Source organism: Neomonachus schauinslandi, chromosome 4, assembly GCF_002201575.2.
Source record: "Neomonachus schauinslandi chromosome 4, ASM220157v2, whole genome shotgun sequence".
Taxonomy (NCBI): domain Eukaryota; kingdom Metazoa; phylum Chordata; class Mammalia; order Carnivora; family Phocidae; genus Neomonachus; species Neomonachus schauinslandi.
Window position 1 is genome coordinate 32,524,625 of NC_058406.1, and position 18,913 is coordinate 32,543,537.

General features: G+C 54.9%; 1 protein-coding gene across 3 annotated transcripts; it reads right to left on the minus strand.

Moving 5' to 3' along the window:
- Positions 1-846: 846 nt before the first annotated feature.
- P3H1 (prolyl 3-hydroxylase 1) lies at positions 847-18,662 on the minus strand. Of its 3 annotated transcripts, XM_021683783.1 has the most exons (15): positions 18,147-18,662; positions 15,135-15,287; positions 13,092-13,281; positions 12,696-12,827; positions 11,642-11,781; positions 7,305-7,394; positions 6,979-7,031; positions 6,679-6,800; positions 5,041-5,168; positions 4,819-4,914; positions 4,279-4,429; positions 2,448-2,565; positions 2,026-2,101; positions 1,677-1,817; positions 847-1,277 (listed from the first exon to the last, which is right to left on the minus strand). In XM_021683783.1, exons 1-15 carry the CDS (start codon positions 18,609-18,611, stop codon positions 1,122-1,124), a joined length of 2,211 nt encoding a protein of 736 aa, XP_021539458.1. In that variant the 5' UTR covers positions 18,612-18,662; the 3' UTR covers positions 847-1,121. The 3 variants fall into 3 exon arrangements, with proteins under 3 accessions (XP_021539458.1, XP_044769924.1, XP_021539459.1); XM_044913989.1 differs by lacking the exon at positions 4,819-4,914 and having other exon boundaries at positions 913-1,277; positions 4,279-4,366; positions 5,101-5,168; XM_021683784.2 differs by lacking the exon at positions 1,677-1,817 and having other exon boundaries at positions 913-1,277.
- Between the last annotated feature and the right edge of the window lie 251 nt (positions 18,663-18,913).

Here is an 18,913-nt window from a genome sequence, read left to right on the forward strand (position 1 = left end):
CTCCGCACACACACCCTTCCCCGAGGCTGACACTCCTCTGCTGTCTCACTGAGGCACGGCCCACGCGCCCACAGGGACGGACGAGGCCCCGAGACCGTGACCGCAGGGCTGTCCCCCTTCCTGCCCACTCTGTGCTGCTCGGCCCTCCTCAGGGCCTGACCGGCTTCCTTGGCCACCTCGAAGGCCGACACGCACGCGCGCGCGCGCACACGTGTGTGTTACCTGTCGCCCCTACTAAAACAGCAGCTGGGTCACGGCAGGGACTTGTTTCGTTGGCTCACGTGGTCCCGGCAGCACTGGACTCAACCAACGGCTACTGGCTGACTGAGTAAGTGAGGACCAGAGCGCGGGTTCCCGAACTCGGCAGCCCACGGCATCTCAAGCCCGGGAGGGGAGACGGGCTTGCGGCCAGAGGGGCAGAATCTTCACCTGTGCCCTTTCTGTCTCCGAGAGGTGTGTGTTCTCCTGGGGTCCAGGGCCTCCGAGGCCGGCCCGCAGAGCAGGACGCATGCGGCTGACGCGGGGGCGATGTGCCCGAGCTGGCTGCCGGCGGGGCCTTGGTCATAATCCCCACCATTCATCCAGAGCATTCCAGTTTACAAAGGGCTGTCACATCCGATACCGAATCCACCCAGAAGGCGGGCAGGGTGGGGACCGGCACCCCCATTCCGCAGATGATAGGTCTGAGGGGCCTGGGGCTCGGTGTCCGGCCTGAGGCCGGAGAGGTCCCCCCGCCAGGCCCCCTCACGCCGCCCTGGAGCGGCCTCCGGCCCGGGCGGCAGGTAGCCGTACTCCTACTCTCTGAACCCACTCCCGGGTAAAAAACCACAAATCATTTATTCTTTGGTTGTCTACACAGACACTTAAATACTGCAGTGCTGTCACTCGGCTGCCTGAGCAGGCCCCCGGGGGCGGCTCCGGGCCTGCGTCCTGAGCCCTCAGCCGGGTCTGGAGGCAAGAGGGCCGTCCCGCCATGTCCACTCCGAGAGCGGTAGCACCGTGCGGACGGCTGCGAGCAGGGTCCCGCCGGGCGGCAGAGCGCAGCCCCTGGGGGCCGCCCGGTGGAGGACACAGTTCCTCAGGGTGGGTCCGCTCACCCCTCCACAGCGAGCCAGACGCTGTCAGAGCTCATCCTTGTGTCCCGACTCACTGCCAGGCAGAGACTCCTCTACAGGCTTGGGGGCCCCCTCCTGGGCTTCCTGGGGCTGCTCCTGGGAGAGGTCCATCTCCTCTGGGCTGAAGAGCATCTTCACCAGGTCATCCGCCTGCACCCGGTCCTGCAAGGACAGACCCCCGCCTGTTCAGGGAGGCCTCTGGACCAGGCGCTCACCTGCTCTCAGGTGCTGCTGCCGGGAGGCAACAGGTTCTTCCCCCATGGCCTCTGAGCTCATCTGTTTCCCAGCAGGTCCTAATCTCTGGGTGGACAGCTGAAGTGCTGCCCAGCCAGGCGACCGAGCGCCAGCACCACCCCCCAGTTTGGCACCCCAACCCGGAGCCCCATTTACATTATGGAAGAAGGGCCAGGGAGGACAAGGCAATGTGACCAGGAGGAGTCACTGTGGACGCCAGGCGTGGTGTCCCTCTCATGTCTAAGCCGCCGGCAAGGAGACTGGGAAGGGGGACGCTGAGCCGGGGCCCTTCCAGGGGCAGATCCCAGCGCCACCGAGCGCTCTCACCCTCTCACTGTGCCGCGCGTCCAACGTGAACCACAGGGCGATGGCACAGCGTTGCCCTCTGGTGACAGCCTTCACCCCGTGCGGGTTCTCAGTGCCTGAAGAGAATCCCACGGCCCTCCCGCACTGGGGCTGCACCTCTGCCTGAAGGAGACACAGAGTGGGGGGTACACAGGAGACTGTAACCTGCCTTCAGAGGGGACACGGGATCACTAGGGTCTGGAGAGAAAAGGTGGCCAGTCAGAGGAGTGAGCGACAGATCTCTGAGCCCCCCAGTTTGAGGAGGGGAGCCCTGGCACTCCGCACTGTGAGGGTTTCTGGCCCCCAGGGACAGGCACGAGGGCACGCTCACCGTCACAGTCTTGGCGTCTAGTTCAGTGAAATAGAATGCTCCTCCATCGAAGTCCCCATTTAGATAAAGGATGGCACTGGGAAGGACAGACATGGTCTCACCATGGGCCGCCTCCTCCTGTCCCCCCGACAGCCCACGGCTCCCACATCTCCAGGGGCTCTCAAGCAGCAGGGGGAGGGGGCCCGCCATGGGAAGACAGCCTCCCCACCCTCCACCCTCACTCCAGAGAACCCACTGTCCTCCTCATCACACCACATGGGAATGACTCCCTTTCTGTCCGACTGCCTGGCCAGAGGGTGTGGGGATAGGGGACTGGATTCTGGGGACAGCTGGTCCCACACCTGTGTGTGTGTGTGTGTGTGTGTGTGCTGGGGACGGGGCAAGGCGCAGGGGACTGGGGACCTCAGAGGGAGGGCGGGCACCTGTAGTCCCGGAAGGTGTAGGCAGGGGGCTCCTTGATGCACACGAGGGCCTCGGCATTCAGGATGCAGTTGTCCACGTGAACTGGGTGGCTACTGTCCTTCCTCTCGGCCTGTGCCTCTGGGGCCGAGGTAACGCACGTTAGCGTGGGGACACCTCAGGAGACACTGCAGCTCTCCTGTTGGCATGGGGGGTGCTTCCCAAAATGCCTTTGGGTCTATGGGAATGGCCAGTGAACTAGGGGGTCTCTGGCTAAGCCATCAGCCCGGGGGCAGACGAATCTGCAGGCTTCCCAGCAAGGTTCTTGGTGGGCCAAGCAGGTGCAGCAAGCTTGGCTGGGAGGCTCTAACCAAGGGCAGGTTCTGGGCTCAGCGGCACGACCCCAGCTTTCTGGCTCGAATTTACAAAACAGGAATCCCCCGGGAAATGAAAATGAGGAGTCAGGAGGGTGGCAGGATGCAGGGCACAGTGAGCCTCGCCCTGCAGCGGGAGACGAGATGAGGACGGCACGGAGGGGACCAGACAGGAGCAAAGGTAAGCAGTTAGCTTCCGCAGGGCTCCGCAGGGGGAGAAGCCACGCAGGAGGAAGGCCGTGAAAGGGCACCGACGGCACGTACTGTAAAATGCTAGGCAAGCACATTCATGACATGGAACCGTCGCCCCCAGAGCAGGCTGGTGGCACCATCCGGTCACGGTAGATCCCTCCTATTTGTCCCCACCTGTCCGGCCAGGTGCCACGCCCTGTCCCTCCACCTCCTCCGTCTCCCTCACCTGTCCTCTCCTCTCTTACTCCCACCGCCACTGGCCAGGTGGGCCTTTGTCCTTGCCCACCCGGTCGCTGCTGACCAGCTTCCCACCCTCTGGTTTGATCCACGTTCTCCAAATCTCTCACCACAAAGCGGCAAAACTAACCTCGTGAAGACAAAGGTCTCACCGAGTCCTTCGCATTTGAGGACTCTTCCCAGCTTCCCGCTGCCCGGTCCCCACCTTGAGAGGCCACGACACATACGGCTGTGTCTGACGCGTTCCTCTGGGTGTGTCCAGAGTTCGAGAGCACTCCAGACCTTCTGGGGGGCGGATAAAGCCCTCTCATCTCTACCACCTAGTGGCCCATCAGTGCCGGGGCCTCCAAAGGCGACGGCATGACAGATGGGGCTGTGGGCCACGTGTGACCCCGGGGCACTGGCCACACCTCATCCCTCCTCAGGACAGCAAAGGGAATGCAGGAGAGAGAGAGCGGACGACGAGCGACCTCGCATCCGCTCTGACTTGTAAAAGTCCGTCTCTCACGGATTTGGTACCGAACAGTTTGTGACAGAACTTGCAACATCGCTCACGACTGACCTACACACCTGGAAGCCCAGGAGCGTTGCTGAGACCCAGTGGCCTACAGGATGAAAACAAACTCCTGAATGTAGCTCTCCGTAGTGTGGCTTCTGAAAGCCTGCCCAAGCCTTATCTGACTTACCGGATTGCTCCCCCTTCAACCCCACGCCCCAGAAATGGCCACTTTCTTAGTGCCCCCCACCAGGCTGCCCAATGCCTGCACTTCTTTGCGTGTGCTGTTCTTCCTGGCTCAAACATGCTCTCATCACCTGGGCACTCCACCACTCCTATTCATCCTGCACAACGGTCACCACCTCCTCTAGGAAGTCCTCCTGACTCCCTGGTGGACGGACTGGAACTCCCTCCGCTGCACTGATCGCACGGGGTTGCCCCATTTCGTGTTCGTGCCCCGGCTAGGATGAAAAGGGCCGTATCCCGTTCCTTCCCGTGTCCTCAGCACCCGCGCCAGGCCACAGCGTATGCTCAGCAGGGACGGAGAAGGCCCACCTTCGATGGCGGTGCGGCACACCAGGTGGGAGTAGGAGAAGTAGAGTGGCGTGTCCAGGCGGAAGTAGGACTCCATGACGCGCCGCACCTTCTCGGTCACATTGTAGTACAGGTGGGCGCTCTGCAGGGGGACTTTCCCTTCCTGTCCCAGCTGCCAAGGAGACCAGCAGTCAGCTGCCCTGAACGCCCGGCGGCGGGCCAACAGAGCCCACTGAGGCACCGGGCCCCCTGCTCTGCTCCCACGTGCGACAGCGCTCCCGTGTTACACCTGCCCCTCCTCCACGCTCCTCTCTGTGGACAGAAAGCCCTCTCCCAGCTCTGGCCACCAGTCTTGTCTCGCCTGCCTCACTTTGATCACACTTGCTTCACCAGCCAGGACGCAAAAGTCAACCTCCTCAACTTAATTCCTCCTCCTTCCAGTGGCCTCTGGAATCCGACAGGCAGACACCTTCACCTTTCCCACCCCCCCCACTACCCCCCACGGCCTGAGCCTCCCCTCTCCCATTCCCCACACTCTAGAATGCTGAGTACTGATTCTACCTTGAGGGCTTTGAAGACCGTGACGCCATAGAACTTTTCACTGGGGGTGTGTGGGGAGGTCTGACCCCGGTAGCCATCTCCCAAGGTCGCTGCTGCCTGCAAGGCCCAAAACACAGGGGGGCTTAGCTGGGGCAGCTGAGGGTCCGCGAAGAGGCGGTCGCCGGTGTGCAGCGAGGGGCAGGCAAGCTCAGCGGGGAGGCGCAGTCACGGGGTGTCCCTTACGTTGGTCAGTCTCTGCAGCTCCCGGCACTCGTCAGCGGAGATTACGCCGTCCATCACCACCCTCTGCGAACCATTCAAGACTTTGGAGTTCATGGTGAGACTGATGCCTTCATAGAGCAGGGGGCCACCTGCAAAGCAACGGCAAGACTGGGCTGAGTCCAGCGGCAGCTCTGTCCAGACACTCTCCATCGGACGGGAATAGAAATTCCAGTTGTTTCCAGGGCACCAGAGAAACCTCCTATCCGGCCACTTCCAAAGGTGGCAAATGGCTCAGAGGACAGCACCTGGAGCTGACAAGATGGGAGCGCCAGGCCCTAGTCCTAGCTCCTCTCCCAAACAGTTCTTGGCTCTGGGCCTTTGCCAGTTGTTGAGGAAACATCGCCAACAGATTCTTCAAACCCTGAGCTCCAGAATCAAAAAGAAGGGGGTCTAACTCCTGAATCCTCCACCTATTAGCTGTGTGAGCTCAGCAAGTTACTTAACCTCCCTGAGCTTTCACTTCCTCATCTGTAAGACAGCATCTACCTCCTGAGATTGGTGCTTGCTTGATGTAAAGAGCAACAAGGCGAGTTAAAAGCTCAGCACACTACCGGGCACACAGGAAAGGCTCAGAATCTTCGCTGCCATCGCACCAGGCACCAGCAGCATTTATTTCCAACGAGGACCTCAATTTGCCCAGCCAGCCTCCCCCACAGAAGAGAAACCACAGAGTGAAAGCTGCCTGAAACCAAGGAATGCGGGACAAATTCTTTCCACGTGCTCTTCTTGTGAAATCACCCACTTTTCATTTAAGCAACTGTAGAGCAAAGGCTAACCTCTTCTATTTCTCCTGGTGTCCCTCCGTGCTGGGGACCTACTGAAGGCGACTCACTGAAGCCCCGGTGTGCGCCAGGCCCCGCGTGCGAGGCGAGGGTCTCACACCTGAAGACGGCCCCTCTCCCAGCAACGATGCAAACGGGCAGACTTGGTGCAAGCAAAAAGAAAGCTGCCGTGAAAGTTCCAAACAAAAAGGGAGGGTGTCCCCAGGACAGGGAGATTAAGGTTTCGTGGGCAGAGGCGATGGGAGGGTACCGGGAGGAGGGACAGGCATGAGCACAGCCACGGGGGCAGACGGGCCCAAGGAACAGAAGCAGCCCAGGGCACACGAACAGAAGGTAGAAGCAGGTGGTTCGAGCAGCAGGCAGGGCGGGTAGGGGTAGGGTCTGCGTGTTTGGAAGCCCGGTCTAGCCACTGCAGGGGTAGGGGAAGCACAGATTGAGGAGGGACAGGAGTGCACACAGCAGGTGCAGGGGACCCGCAGCAATGGGAAGAGGAGAGGCTTGGGGAGAGAGGCGAGGAAAAGCAGTGTCAGCACAGCTTGGAGGGGGCGGAGCAGGGGGGAAGAGACCTCGGATTTGGAGGCTTGGTAGCAGGATGCATGATGGAAGTGGGGAGACCGGATGAGGTTTGCGCTATAAACACTGACTGCAGTGAGCTTAACTAGCGTTGCTGTGACCCAGGAGTCGTACTTCCCCGAAGGCCTTCTCCGGGTGGAAGTCCTGGTGAGTCTAGGCTCAGTCCCGGGGCCGGCCAGCTAGCGCGGGGACGCCTGCCTTGCTGCCTCCACGACAGCCAGAAGCCGGAGCGCTGTCCTCTTACCTTCCCGCGTCAGCCGGCTCACATCCAGCGACTCCTTGGTCTTCTCCTCCACCAGGGTCTCAATCTCCTTCATAAGGTTTCCGATCTCCTGGGAGATGCGGACGGCTGTTTCCCGTTCGGACCTGTGCGCACAGCCGCTCTGAGGACTGTGTTCCGGGGGCCACCCTGGCTCCCACCCCAGCTTCCCAGCCTGGACCAGCCCCCCCCCCCCCCTTCCAGGAGTGCACATCTGCCTGGGCTCAGGAAGCCTCAAGTGCTTATCAGGCCGCTCCAGTCATGCAGTCTCTTCAGGGTCCTCACTTTTGTTTCTCTTGCAATCTTTTGGGAATCACCTCTTCTGGAGTCCATGAATCCTAAAAGCAGATCAGGAGAAAAATCAACGCTGTAGGGTGACCCGCTTCATCTTCCGGGTCTCTGCACAGACTCGGGCCTCCGGGAGAATCCAGCTGCCTCCTTGCAGGAGATCAAGTGAGTCTCCAAACTAGAGTCACCTCTGGCTGCCCAGAATTCCCCTTTGTCTTCCTCTGTCTCTCGTCCACAGGTTTCACAGATCCCGTGTCTGGCTCCACCCCCCAAACAGAGTCACACAGCCAGCCGCCCTCCCCGACTCCCGCATCCGGGCTCACCGGATCCACAAAGGGAATTCCGAAGACATCGTAGGCGAAGAAGAGCAGTTCTTTCTCGAGCAGGCTGCGCTGTCGGTACTCCCGGGCACTCTGAGGAAACAAAGTCGAAGGAATGCCCTGGAATTCAGCCCTGTTAGCTCTCGGGGGGGCCCCCAACCCCACGTTCCATGTTGTTGCTCCCAGTGTGATCTGAGCGTCCTCTCCCCCCACCACTACTGTGCTTGTTCTCCCGTCTGGGACAGCAGCTTCACCCCTGTGTTAAGGGTTGCTTCCGCTGAGGGTGACATAACACCCGCCCCCCCGTACCCCCCGTTAATCTCTGAGACAGGAAATCTGAGGATTCTCAGGAGATGTGGACATATTCCTCAAAGAAGGAGAGTTCCTTCTTGACTTCCGTAGGGGTTCGACAGGGAGGCAGGAGACCTAGATGTTGGGTGACCCATGTGTTACTCATTTGACCTTCACAGCCACCTCTGACGTTGACACCGTGCTGCTCGTTTTACAGATGGAGACACTGAGGTGCAGGAGGGGATAGGCGGCTTGTTTAAGCTGACACTAAAGGAAAGGGAGCAGGGACCGACATTCAAGCCCTAAAGGCCAGGAGCTTTTTCCTTAGGCCCACTGCCTCCCCTGAGACTCTGAACAGACTGGATGGATCCCTCCTGGAGCAGGGCGGCTGCAGCTGCAGCAGCTGGTTCGGGCCCTCTGGCCCTTCCCACACGTGCTCACAGGGAGGGCTTACCCAGGGCTGGGAGACTAAGTGCCTTCTGGGGCCACCTCTCTCCCTAGGTGCCCTGCTAGTCTCCAAGCAGCGGGAGGAGGAAAGAAAAGAGAAAGAAGACATCATCAGTTGCAATTAAAGATGAAGGCAGTAAGGAAAATGTTAGCAAGACCTCAATGAGTCCTACATCATCTAGCATATTTACCCAACAGGGAGATGGAAATTTCTCCTAAGGAGTTTAAGTGATTCACCAAGTGCTAGACACCACGCTCGGTGCATTCTCTCGTTAAACCCTCTCCCGCGGCCCTGAGGCTGCTAGGAAGCAAATCCCACGCCTACGTTTATTCATTCGCTCGGCACTGATTCACGGAGTAGGAGCAAGGAGCTGGGAACTGCGCCAGCGCTGAGACAACGCAGGGAGGGACCCGGGCCGCCACCCTCAGCCACAGGCCACGGGGCGAGCTAGCCCATCTCTCGGAGCCCAAATGTTCTCATCTCTAAAATGGGAGAATAGCGCCCCCTACCACGGCCACTGTGGGGATTAAATGAGATGATGGGGGCTGAACCACACAGCGTGTGGACTGGGGCAGCCCTCAACAAATGCTAGTTACTTTCTTTCCCGAAGGAGGGTTCTAGTTAAAAGTGGTTTATTTTCCCTCTCTGCCCCAAACTCACTAATATGACCATAAAGTGGGGGGGTTGGGAGGGTCTTCACTCAGCAAGACAGAGACCCGAAGAAGTGCCATCGCAAATGCAGACTGTCGCCACCTGGTGGCCAGAGAGGACAACTACAAGGTAACGTCCTCAGGCGAGGAGAGACTCCGGGTTCCAGAGCTAGGAAGGAAGAACCTGGGTTTTTCCCTTCAGGGCAGGCTGGTAGCCCCACCCCAGCAGGTTGTTATGAGAATCGAATGAAATAAAAATAAAAGCTATGGAGGAATTTTGCAGCCTAAATGCCCCGCCACACGCGAAGGGTGGCTACCCTCAATGGTAAGCTCCACAACCACCACACCGGAAGTCGACTGCTGCCTCATCCTCTACGTCCTTCTCTCGGCGAACAGAGGAAAGCTTGGCCCCCTGGGGCTGGAGTACAGGCAGGGCAGATGTGTGAGGAAAGCATCCCGCTCCACTGTGCGCTCCTGAGCTAGGTGGGCGGCACCATGCCTGCGTCTCCCAAGCGGGAAACTTGTGTCTAATTAGACGTGCAGAGGGAGGAGGGAAGCCCCCCGCCATTCTGCCAACGCCACCTCCTACTCCACCCAGCCAGTTCCCTCCTCCAGCCAGCGTCTCCCCCGGCCCCGCAGCTCCCCTCTGCATCGCCACAGCAGCCCTGTACTGGTCTCCTGCTTCCAGCTCCTTCCCGTTCTGAGCCTTGCACAGCTGCCTGGACTACTGCTTAAAACCCTTCGAGTGCCCACCACTGTCTGCCTTGTGGGACAGAGGCCAAGGTCCCGTCAGGGCACTCAAGACCCTTCCGAATCTGACCCTCCCAGGCCTCATCTCCTGTAACTCCTCTTATCACCTTGCATGCATGTGGGACAATTGTCCGGGTTGTGTGCACATGCTGTCTTCCATCTCACAGGCCTTCCCTTGCCTCATTCACCTCCTGAAGGCTTTTAAAACCAAATGTCAACAGCACTTCCTCTTGAAAAGCCTCCCGTGGCTTGCCAGTCAGTCAATTACTTCCTTCCTCCACTCCAGCTTGTATCCATGGCCACTCTTAGATTTACTACAGTATTCTCTAAGTTTGGGATTATGTACCCTTCTGTATCGTCAGTCCCTGAGGTGTGCTTTAGATGGCATTCAAAAAGACAGGAAGGTAATGCACCTATAGCTAGAAGAGATCCACAAAGTATCAAAAGGCATAAATAGAAACAGGTCTCCCTCCCCACCCCCGCCCTGTAGGCCCGTGCCTCAGGGGTAAGCTGATGAACAGTTTCTTGTCAATCTGTCCACAAAGTTGATGACTTAAAAAGTACGTATGTATTTTAAAAAACATAAATACGATAGAATATACAGTTCTAGATCTTTTTTTTTTTCCTTTACCTACAACAATATCATGGAGACCATCTCATACCGCTGGGTAGTAACCCACTCACGCAATAGAATGGTTGTCTCGCATACCACTGAATGCATCTACCATGATTCATTTAAGCCAGTTCCCCAATGGATGGCATTTAGCTTGGTTCGGGTGGTCGCTTTTAGCAGCAAGGTTCTGACGCGTGTCCGGGCGCGTCTGCCTTCGCATCCTCATGCGACACGGCTGCGCGGCCCATCTCCGGGGGCAGAACTGCCGGTTAAATGAACGGTCCAACTCATAATCCCACCGGCGGCGTGGGAGTGCGCCTGCTCTTGCACCCTTATTTGTCCCAAGTATTCGTCGCATAAACAACAAATGAGCTGCCTCTAGAGTAATGCTATTTACCATATTTTTCCTCCAATAAAATGAAAAACGGGTCCAAAGTTACATTTTTACATAGAAGGTAGCTAGGGTTTGGGAGGAGCCTGCAGGACATGGGTGACTGAGGTTCGCCTTCCTCTCACTCCTAGTCTCCTGTTCTGAAGTCAGGGATCCCTGCAGCCACGATAGGCCACCCACCCCCTGTTCCAGGAGGTGGCTGAGGTCAGAGGTGAGGAAGCCGGCCGCTGGCTACTTGTCTACCATCAGAAAGACCCCTGGGATGCTGCCTGTCCACACAACTCTTGGGACACACTCGTACCACGCCTGCTGGCTTACAAAGTGCATTTCTACTCGGTATTTCATTTGCCTCTCGCGCTCATCTTGTGTTGAAGAAAGAGTAAGAACCATAATCGCGTTCTATAGAGGGAGAAACGGAGACTCAGAGGGGCAGTGCAGGGTGTCTGAGATCCCACACGATGACATGCAGAAGATCACACATCCTTGTAAGCGCAGGACCCCAGACCAGTGACTTCAAATCCAACTCACCATTCTGGGCTCAAGAAGGAGAGGGTCTAGGGTCTGGGAAAGGCGTATGTACAAATATCGAGGTTCACAGTATTGTATTTCACTGAGTTAAAAAAAGAACTTTTCATGTTTTTAACTACAAAAAATAACTGGTAATTCCACTGAAGGGAATTTAGAAAACATAAATGGGCAAGATACAAAAAAATCACCCATATTCCACCACCTAGAAATAACCACTGTCAACACGTCAGTGTGTTTCACTTTGGTCATTGTGTCTGCTTGGGAGTTGAGCTGGGAGTGATGCTGAGGGACGGAGAGCTCAGAGAAGGGACAGGGAGGAAACAGGCAAGAAAACAGGTGAGCGAAAAAAGAATTTAGCTGGAAGTAAAAAATGACAGATCTTGGCCAAATGACAGCAAATCTCAAAGCAGAGGTACCAAGAAAGGGGAAAAGGGGAGCCTGTGTTGCGGTTCTGCTTTTCTTTTACAACTCAGACGGCAGACTTCTGGGCCCCGATGGTGTGGAGTAAGGCTGCTCCCTGGTTCTTGAGTGACAAGTGCGTCAGTGTACTCGTGCCCGGCCCAGGCAACCCCCCCTCCTGGCCGCTGCCCGAGCACTACCAGACCCTTCTGTCCCCACCCCCCGCCCCCCGGCCACTCTTCTGCCCTCTAACTGACCCAAGTCTCTCACCTCACGGGGGCCAATGGATCTGGCTGGTTCTTCTCCAAGCATGGCTGTATAGTAGGCCAGATTCTGGTTCATCACCTCATCGTTGGGGAAGAAGAGGAGATAGGTCTTGGCACATTCGATAGCCTGCGTATAATTCCCAACTGCAAAGCAAAAAAGAAATGCCTGAGAAGAGAGGGTCCAATCCTGGGCACCAGGAACCACTGGTCTTGAGTCTCAGCACAGCCTGAGGCGGTGATGACACGGCAAGGTGGCCCTGCTACCTACCACAGCTGCCTGACCTGAGGGAGAAGTTCTAGAAGAATGAGAAGAATAGAATTTACGCAAACACCGAATGCAGAACTGATGCAAGGGGCTCAGGGTCCTCAGGCCTGCCTACTACTGAACGCCCACATCTTTATAATTTCACAAGTCAGTTAAACACTGGCCTCATATTAGACCAATTTTAGGAAGAGTCCCATCTTCCTATCTTCTTCTCCCTGCAGATTTTCAGAAGATGGGGACACTACAACAGCAGGTGGCCTCTTCCACGGAGGAGCAGTGCTTGTTCGCATGTGTTGGTCTCAGCGCAACGATAAACACCTCACACTCTCGAATATGCGGTGATGCTTAGCACACAGTAGGAACTCGATGAGGACCTGCTGACTTGTTGCTGGTTTGGATACTGGCAGCCCCCCACCCCGCACCACCCAGAGCATCCGCACTATTGTACGACGAAGGGCTGGAAAATGTCCCGTGAGCTGGTTTAAATGGTAGATACACCCTTGCCTTTGCTCTAACTGAACTCGGATTCAGAGTCAGATTATCAGTGTTCTAGAAGGGACGAGAGAGAGGTCCTAGGTCTCCGTCTCCCAGCTTTTTGGGTTACTAGCATTGGCTTCTGGGGCCAGTGGCTTGTCACAAAGCAGGCAGGGGTCACCCGGCACGGTGCCTCCCGGAGTCCCAGGTCACAGTGAGAAGCCAAAGATGCCTACCTGCAGAGTGGCCATCATCCCTGCCTCCCTTGCTTTTGGCTTCCTGCTGAAAAGTGGCAGAGAAGGAAGAAAGTAGGCCTTACTGTTATAGTAGGCGAACTGCAGATAATTATAATGTGATGGAAGGAAGTCTTCAAAGGGCTTCTCTCGACTTGGGTGGGAAGCCAGCTCTGTGACGCAGTTCTGCTTACAGCTGAGGACCTGGATGTAATGATCTGAAAGGAATCAAAGACGGGGAATAACCATCAGGTGGATCTTCAGGATGCGAATTCTGGGAAGAGGAACAAATTCAAGTGCAAGGAATTTTCAGTCCGATTCCGAGATGTACTACATTTAGGTCTGAGGCGGAAGACGGCGAGCAGTGGGGACTGCCCGCACGTGGCCCCGGGAGCCCTGGGCAGCTGGCGAGGGCCTCGGTGTGGGCGGGGGCGCGCGGGGGCGGGGTCGGGCGCGCGTGCGGGAGGGTCGCGGCCGCGCACCTGCGATGGCCTGGAGGAGGTCGGCGTTGTACTCCAGGTAGTTGTAGCCGTCATAGTCGTAGGGCCCCTCGCACAGGGCGCGGCACTCCGCGTCCGCCACCAGGTACTCCCGCAGCGCCGCCTCCAGGTGGGCCACGGCTTCGTGCGGCTGCTCCTCCGAGTAGAGCCGCACTCCCAGCCGGAACTCGTGCTACTGGGAGGAAGGGGGACTCAACTGCGGGCCGCACACAGCCCTGGGCCCTCGCTCCCCCCGCCACCTGCACCTGCGTCCTCACGGCCTGTCTTAGGTTAGGGACGGAAAAGGGTGCCCGCTACCTAGTGAAGGCCTCCTGTAAATGGTCTCCACAGGTTTCTTTGGAAACCCAAAAGCATTAAACTCCATCTAGATAAAAGATACAAGGGAGTTCATTATAATTTTCTTGCACTTCTGTAGGGATAATAGCGTTCAAAATAAAAGTTTAATTAAAAAGAACTCTTAGATGCTAGAATTAGGTCTGTGCTGATGGGAGCAATCCTTCCAGCATAAGGGGGAGTTAGGGCTGCCGCTGATTACAGAATGGGTTTTGCCATCTGTGGGACACAGCATCCATTCTTGTGAATAACCATTTCCGTTTGTCATAGAATCACTAAAAAACAAACAAACAAACAAACCCCACCAAACCTGTGTGATTGTGTAATGTACTAGATGTACACAATGTACAGTTTTTTTTTTAAGCAGTTGTCACCTCCATCATGGAGCCCAACAGAGGCCTGAACTCAGGACCCTGAGATCAAGACCTGAGCTGAGATCAAGAGTCTGGCGCTTAATGGACTGAACCACCCAGGCGTCCTTACACAATTCACTTTTAAAAGTCATTTTGATATTGTTTCTAATATCTCTATTTCTAAACTATGAAAACTTACGAGAACATAAGCTCTTTATAAATATAAATGCTGTATCATCACAGACAATATCTCTCATGGGACACAGACTTCTCCTAAACAAACAGAATAAGAACATCGATGGGCTGGGCGCCTGGGTGGCCCAGTTAGTTAAGCGACTGCCTTCGGCTCAGGTCATGATCCTGGAGTCCCTGGATCGAGTCCCGCATCGGGCTTCCTGCTCTGCAGGGAGTCTGCTTCATCCTCTGACCCTATCCCCTCTCAGGTGTTCTCTCTCTCTCATTCTCTCTCTCTCAAATAAATAAATAAAATCTTTAAAAAAAAAAAAAAGAACATCGATGGGGCGCCTGGGTGGCTCAGTTGTTAGGCGTCTGCCTTCGGCTTGGGTCGTGGTCCCAGGGTCCTGGGATCGAGCCCTGCATTGGGCTCTCTGCTCAGCAGGAAGCCTGCTTCTCCCTCTCCCACTCCCCCCTGCTTGTGTTCCCTCTCTCACTATGTCTCTCTCTGTCAAATAAATAAAAATCTAAAAAAAAAAAAAGAATAAGAACATCGAGGAACACTGTACCACTTACAGTAGTGAAAGCAAAAACCTACACAGTACATTAATACAATTATGCATAAAATGGACTATCATGCAGCCACTAAAAATTGTATTTTCAAAGAAAATCAAGACATGAGAGAAGGCTCATGATACAGTGTTAGTTCAAAAAGGATGATGAAAAATATATACACAGTATGACACCAAGTTAGGGGAAAAAAATTAAGATCTAGAAGAGTTTTAAAAATAGGCCAAAATAGGGACAACTGGGTGGCTCAGTCGGTTAAGCATCTGCCTTCGGCTCAAGTCATGATCCCGGGGTCCTGGGATCAAGTCCCGCATTGGGTTCCTTACTCAGCGGGGAGCCTGCTTCTCCCTCTGTCTACCTCTCTCTCTGACAAATAAATAAATAAAATCTTTAAAAAAAAAAACTAGGCCAAAATATGAACTACTGGTTTCCTTAAGGTGGCAGTATTATAGATGATCACTTTCTGTTTTATACTTATCTGCATTTTTCTATAGTGTTGTACAATGAATGTCTACTACTTCTGTAATCAGAAAACAAGCCTAGTAAATATCACTTTAATAAAAAGAGAGAATGGGGGGGACAAAGTTTTTTTCACCATATGGGGTTTGGCCTCAAGATCCTTGAAGTCGGCTTCCTTCACTCCAGACATGGTTTGGTAATAGTCTAGGTTCTGCCGCATCTCCACGTGTTCAGGATTGCCCACGAAGAAGGTGTGTGCTGCTGCTACAGCTTTCTCCAACTTGTTGATCTAAGAATAAGGCACAAGAACATAATCCTCACCTCCAAACCCTGAAGGTTTGTGTCCAAATGGGCAGTCCACAGTAAACAGGAAATCCCAGCCTTCCTGAGCCTTCCACTCCACAGTTTGTGCCAGACTTCGCCAGCCCCAGAAAACACACCTATTGCAGGAACTACATACCAGAAATCAGGAGCACAGGGCCCTGGGCAGAATTTCAGCCATTTCCCAAATCAGGCTTTGCAATTCCCCAAATCATAGGAGGTAAATCTTCAACAGTGTAAACATTCTATTTTTAAACAAAGGTCATGTTGTTGGGAGGAATGCTATGGAAGACTGACTGCCCAAGTAATATATTCTCAAGATTCAGAAGTGGCAACTGAGCTGAAAAAAGTCTAAGGCTTCAAGAATTTAGTAGTAGGGGAGAAAGAGCAGTTAATGATTACACTGTGCCTAAGGATTTCCCTAGAAGATACTTTTTTTTTTTTTCAAAAAATATAATCAAGTGTTTTTGACACATTCAAGGAAAAGATGGGTGACGGAAAAATCCTAAGGTCTTATACAAAATCTGGATATGGCGTCTTCTGACTCAAAGCCCAGGGCTCATGAGGTTAAAACAAGTGGTTATGAAATCTGAGAAGAAAAAAATGTGCCAAATGCCACAATAATGCCCAAAGCAATGGACTCAAGCATATCAACGTCACACAGGTTCTTATGTAGAAGCCAAAATAAATCACTGATGATCTAATGATTAACACGGCTTAGGTGACAGACAGACTTGTGACAAAGCTAGGTTTAATTAGTCACTTGCTGGGGCTTCAGACACTTAAAGTTTACTCTCTATTTGAGTTCCCTAATCTGCCACCTGGAGATAGCACTCACTGTTTCACAGTCTTGTTGGTAATGTTAAAACAAGCTGGTATACATGCGGCTTCTAACACCTGGTGCTGGGCACATACTAAGTGCTTAATAAATGTTAGCTGGTATTATTAACACGCTAAGAATTTTTTCCTTTTCCTTTTTTCATCAGTACTAGTAGATGCATGCTAAACAAGAAGTCAGCCCTGGCTCTAACCCTAAAATAGCTAGGTGACCCAAAGTCAATAATCCTCTGCACCTGTTTTGTTAACTGTACAATTAGAAATTCTCACAAGTCTGTCCCCTTCATGGATTTATTCTCCTGCCCTGCCACCTTCTCTCTCCACCCCAGTCCTTCTTTACTCCCTAAGCACCTAGGCACCTAATTTCCTTCTCTCAAGTGGACAACCAACTCATCTCCTTTTTTTTTTAAGATTTTATTCATTTATTTGTCAGAGAGAGAGCGAGCTCAAGCAGGGGGAGCGGCAGGCAGAAGGAGCAGGCTCCCCGCTGAGCGGAGAGCCCGATATGGAACTCGATCCCAGGACCTGGGGATCACGACCTGAGCCGAAGGCAGCTGCTTAACCAACTGAGCCACCCAGGCGTCCCACCAACTCATCTCCTAATGGTTAGCCCTGCCACCACTTTCTCCTTCTCCCAAGGCTTATTCCACATTCCAGAATTAGCATTCTAAAACCTGATTCTGACACTGGCTCCTGAAGCCTGCAGAACTCTCTTCCCAGTCTGGCCTCGCTCTATCTGGAATGGCCATCCTTTCTCTCCTCTAGTGATATTTAGGACTGACTTCAATTGTCATCTCTTCTTTCAGTCTCCCTTGTTTCTCTGAGAGGAAGCTAGATCCTCCCTCCTTTGTGCTCCCACCGCCCTATGTACACACCCTTTTAGTAGCCTTTTCTGTAGTGATTCTCACTAGGGAAGTGATGTAAAACAAAACAATATAAAGTCAAGTATTTTAATGACCTGTACAAGAACTGGAATGTAGCAGGCATTCAGGAAACGTTAGTCAAAGAATCTGAGAGTGTGCTGTTAAGTGACATGACCAAAGACATGACCCACTTATTTTGGTTTCAAATACAGTACTTTTCCAAGTAACAAGGAGGAATGTAAGCAAACTGTGTAAGCAAAATGCTTGTGGAGAGGTGGAAGTCCGTGGTCCCCACGGTTCCCTAAGTCTCTCTTTAGGTGGAACCGAAGGTCTGTTAAACTATGGATGTGACAATATGCAACACAGCTCCTTCTTTCTTTTCCCCCAATAAAATGGGCCTAATAATAGCACTTACCTTACAGGACATTGACAGGATCTGGGCAAATAAACCAATAAACACAAAGTACTTAAAATAGTGCCTAGAAGTATGTGCTGGCTATCATCATCATCATCATCATCATCATCATCATCATCATCATCATCATGCAAGTCAGGGGCACTCCAAATCCATGTATGCACTTGGACTTACGCCACTCTGGAATTCCTAAAAATACTCATTTTCTTTGAAAACCTGACAATAGCCAGAGGGTCCCGCTACAGGGAGGGGTTAGACAGCCCCTACTGGCGACGTGGCAACCTCACGTCCTGAAAGAGAGCTGCTGGACTCGGGCAGCAGGAAAAGCATCCCTGAACAGCGAACCGGAAGGAAGATATTGTAGAAAGGTCCTAGCTTCTCACTCGGGCACTTACAATGAAATCTGGGAGAGAAACCCAAGCTGCCGCTTTAGTTCCCTTTGGGAAGGCTCCCGGGGAACACAAGGTCAAGTTTTGCTTAGTCCGTGCCTTAACCCCAGGCTGGACCTTTGGGGTTACCATCTGCTTATGCGAACCGGGCGAAGCAGGTCTCCCGGCAGGGTCCCTGCTCTCCCTGGGTCCGAGGAGAGCTCCCCGGCCAGGAGGCTACGTTCCCTCTCCGCGGACACTTTCCCGGCCCCCCAAGTTCGCCCGGGTCATCTGCAACCACGCCCAGAAGGATCCCTGCCGCCCGGGCCCGGGCAGGTCTGCACCTTGAAGTAGGCGACTTGCAGGTAGTTGTAGGGGCTCCGCTTGCGGAACTCCAACTCCAGCTCCTCGCTGAGCGAGTGGGAGGCCGGCGGCCCGAGGCAGCGGCGCAGGCAGGCGGCGCGGCGCAGTAGGCCCCCAAAGAAGCGCAGGTCGTGCAGGGCGGCGGCGCCCGAGGCCTGTGCCAAGCTCGGGGACGAGTCGGGGTCCAGCTCCCACGGGAGGTCGGCGGCACAGCGGGTGCGGCAGCGCAGGCGGAGGGCGCGCAGGGCGGCCCGCGAGCGCAGCGCCCGCTCCATGCTCAGTACAACCCCCGCCCAGTCCCTGCGCGCGTAGGCAGCGGTCCCCTCTGCGAAGAGCAGATCAGGCGCCGCCATGTCCCATCCCGCCTCGGACTCGACCTCGGCCTGGGAGGCAGCGGCGGCGACAGCCAGCAGTGTGGTCAGCAGCCTCAAAGCGCGTGCAGCCATTGCCTCCTCCGACCTGACGGGACCGCCAGCCACCCGCCACGGAGGCTGGAGTCCCACCCCCGAGGAGTCCCGCCCACCCCTTCCCGTCCCGCCCACCCCTTCCCGTCCCGCCCACCCCTTCCCGTCCCGCCCCTGAGTGGAACCCCGCCTCCCAAGCTAGGCAGCGCATGCCCGGGAAGCTTGCACCACCTTTTTGGCTTTCCACAAGCCTGGACCCCGCCCCTCAGCCGAGCCCTGAGCGACAGCCGGGGCCCCGCTCGCGGGCTCAGGCAGCGCTCCTCAGCGGTGAGGTCCAATGCCCG

Excerpts from the sequence above, each read along its gene's own strand:
- P3H1 (XM_021683783.1), bottom strand. The coding sequence starts at position 18,611 with ATGGCTGCACGCGCTTTGAGGCTGCTGACCACACTGCTGGCTGTCGCC. Across the intron at positions 15,288-18,146 it reads TGCAAGTCGCCTACTTCAAG|ATCAACAAGTTGGAGAAAGC; the intron begins GTGCAGACCTGC and ends CCTTATTCTTAG. Across the intron at positions 5,169-6,678 it reads GAGCCGGCTGACGCGGGAAG|GTGGCCCCCTGCTCTATGAA; the intron begins GTAAGAGGACAG and ends GTTGCTTTGCAG.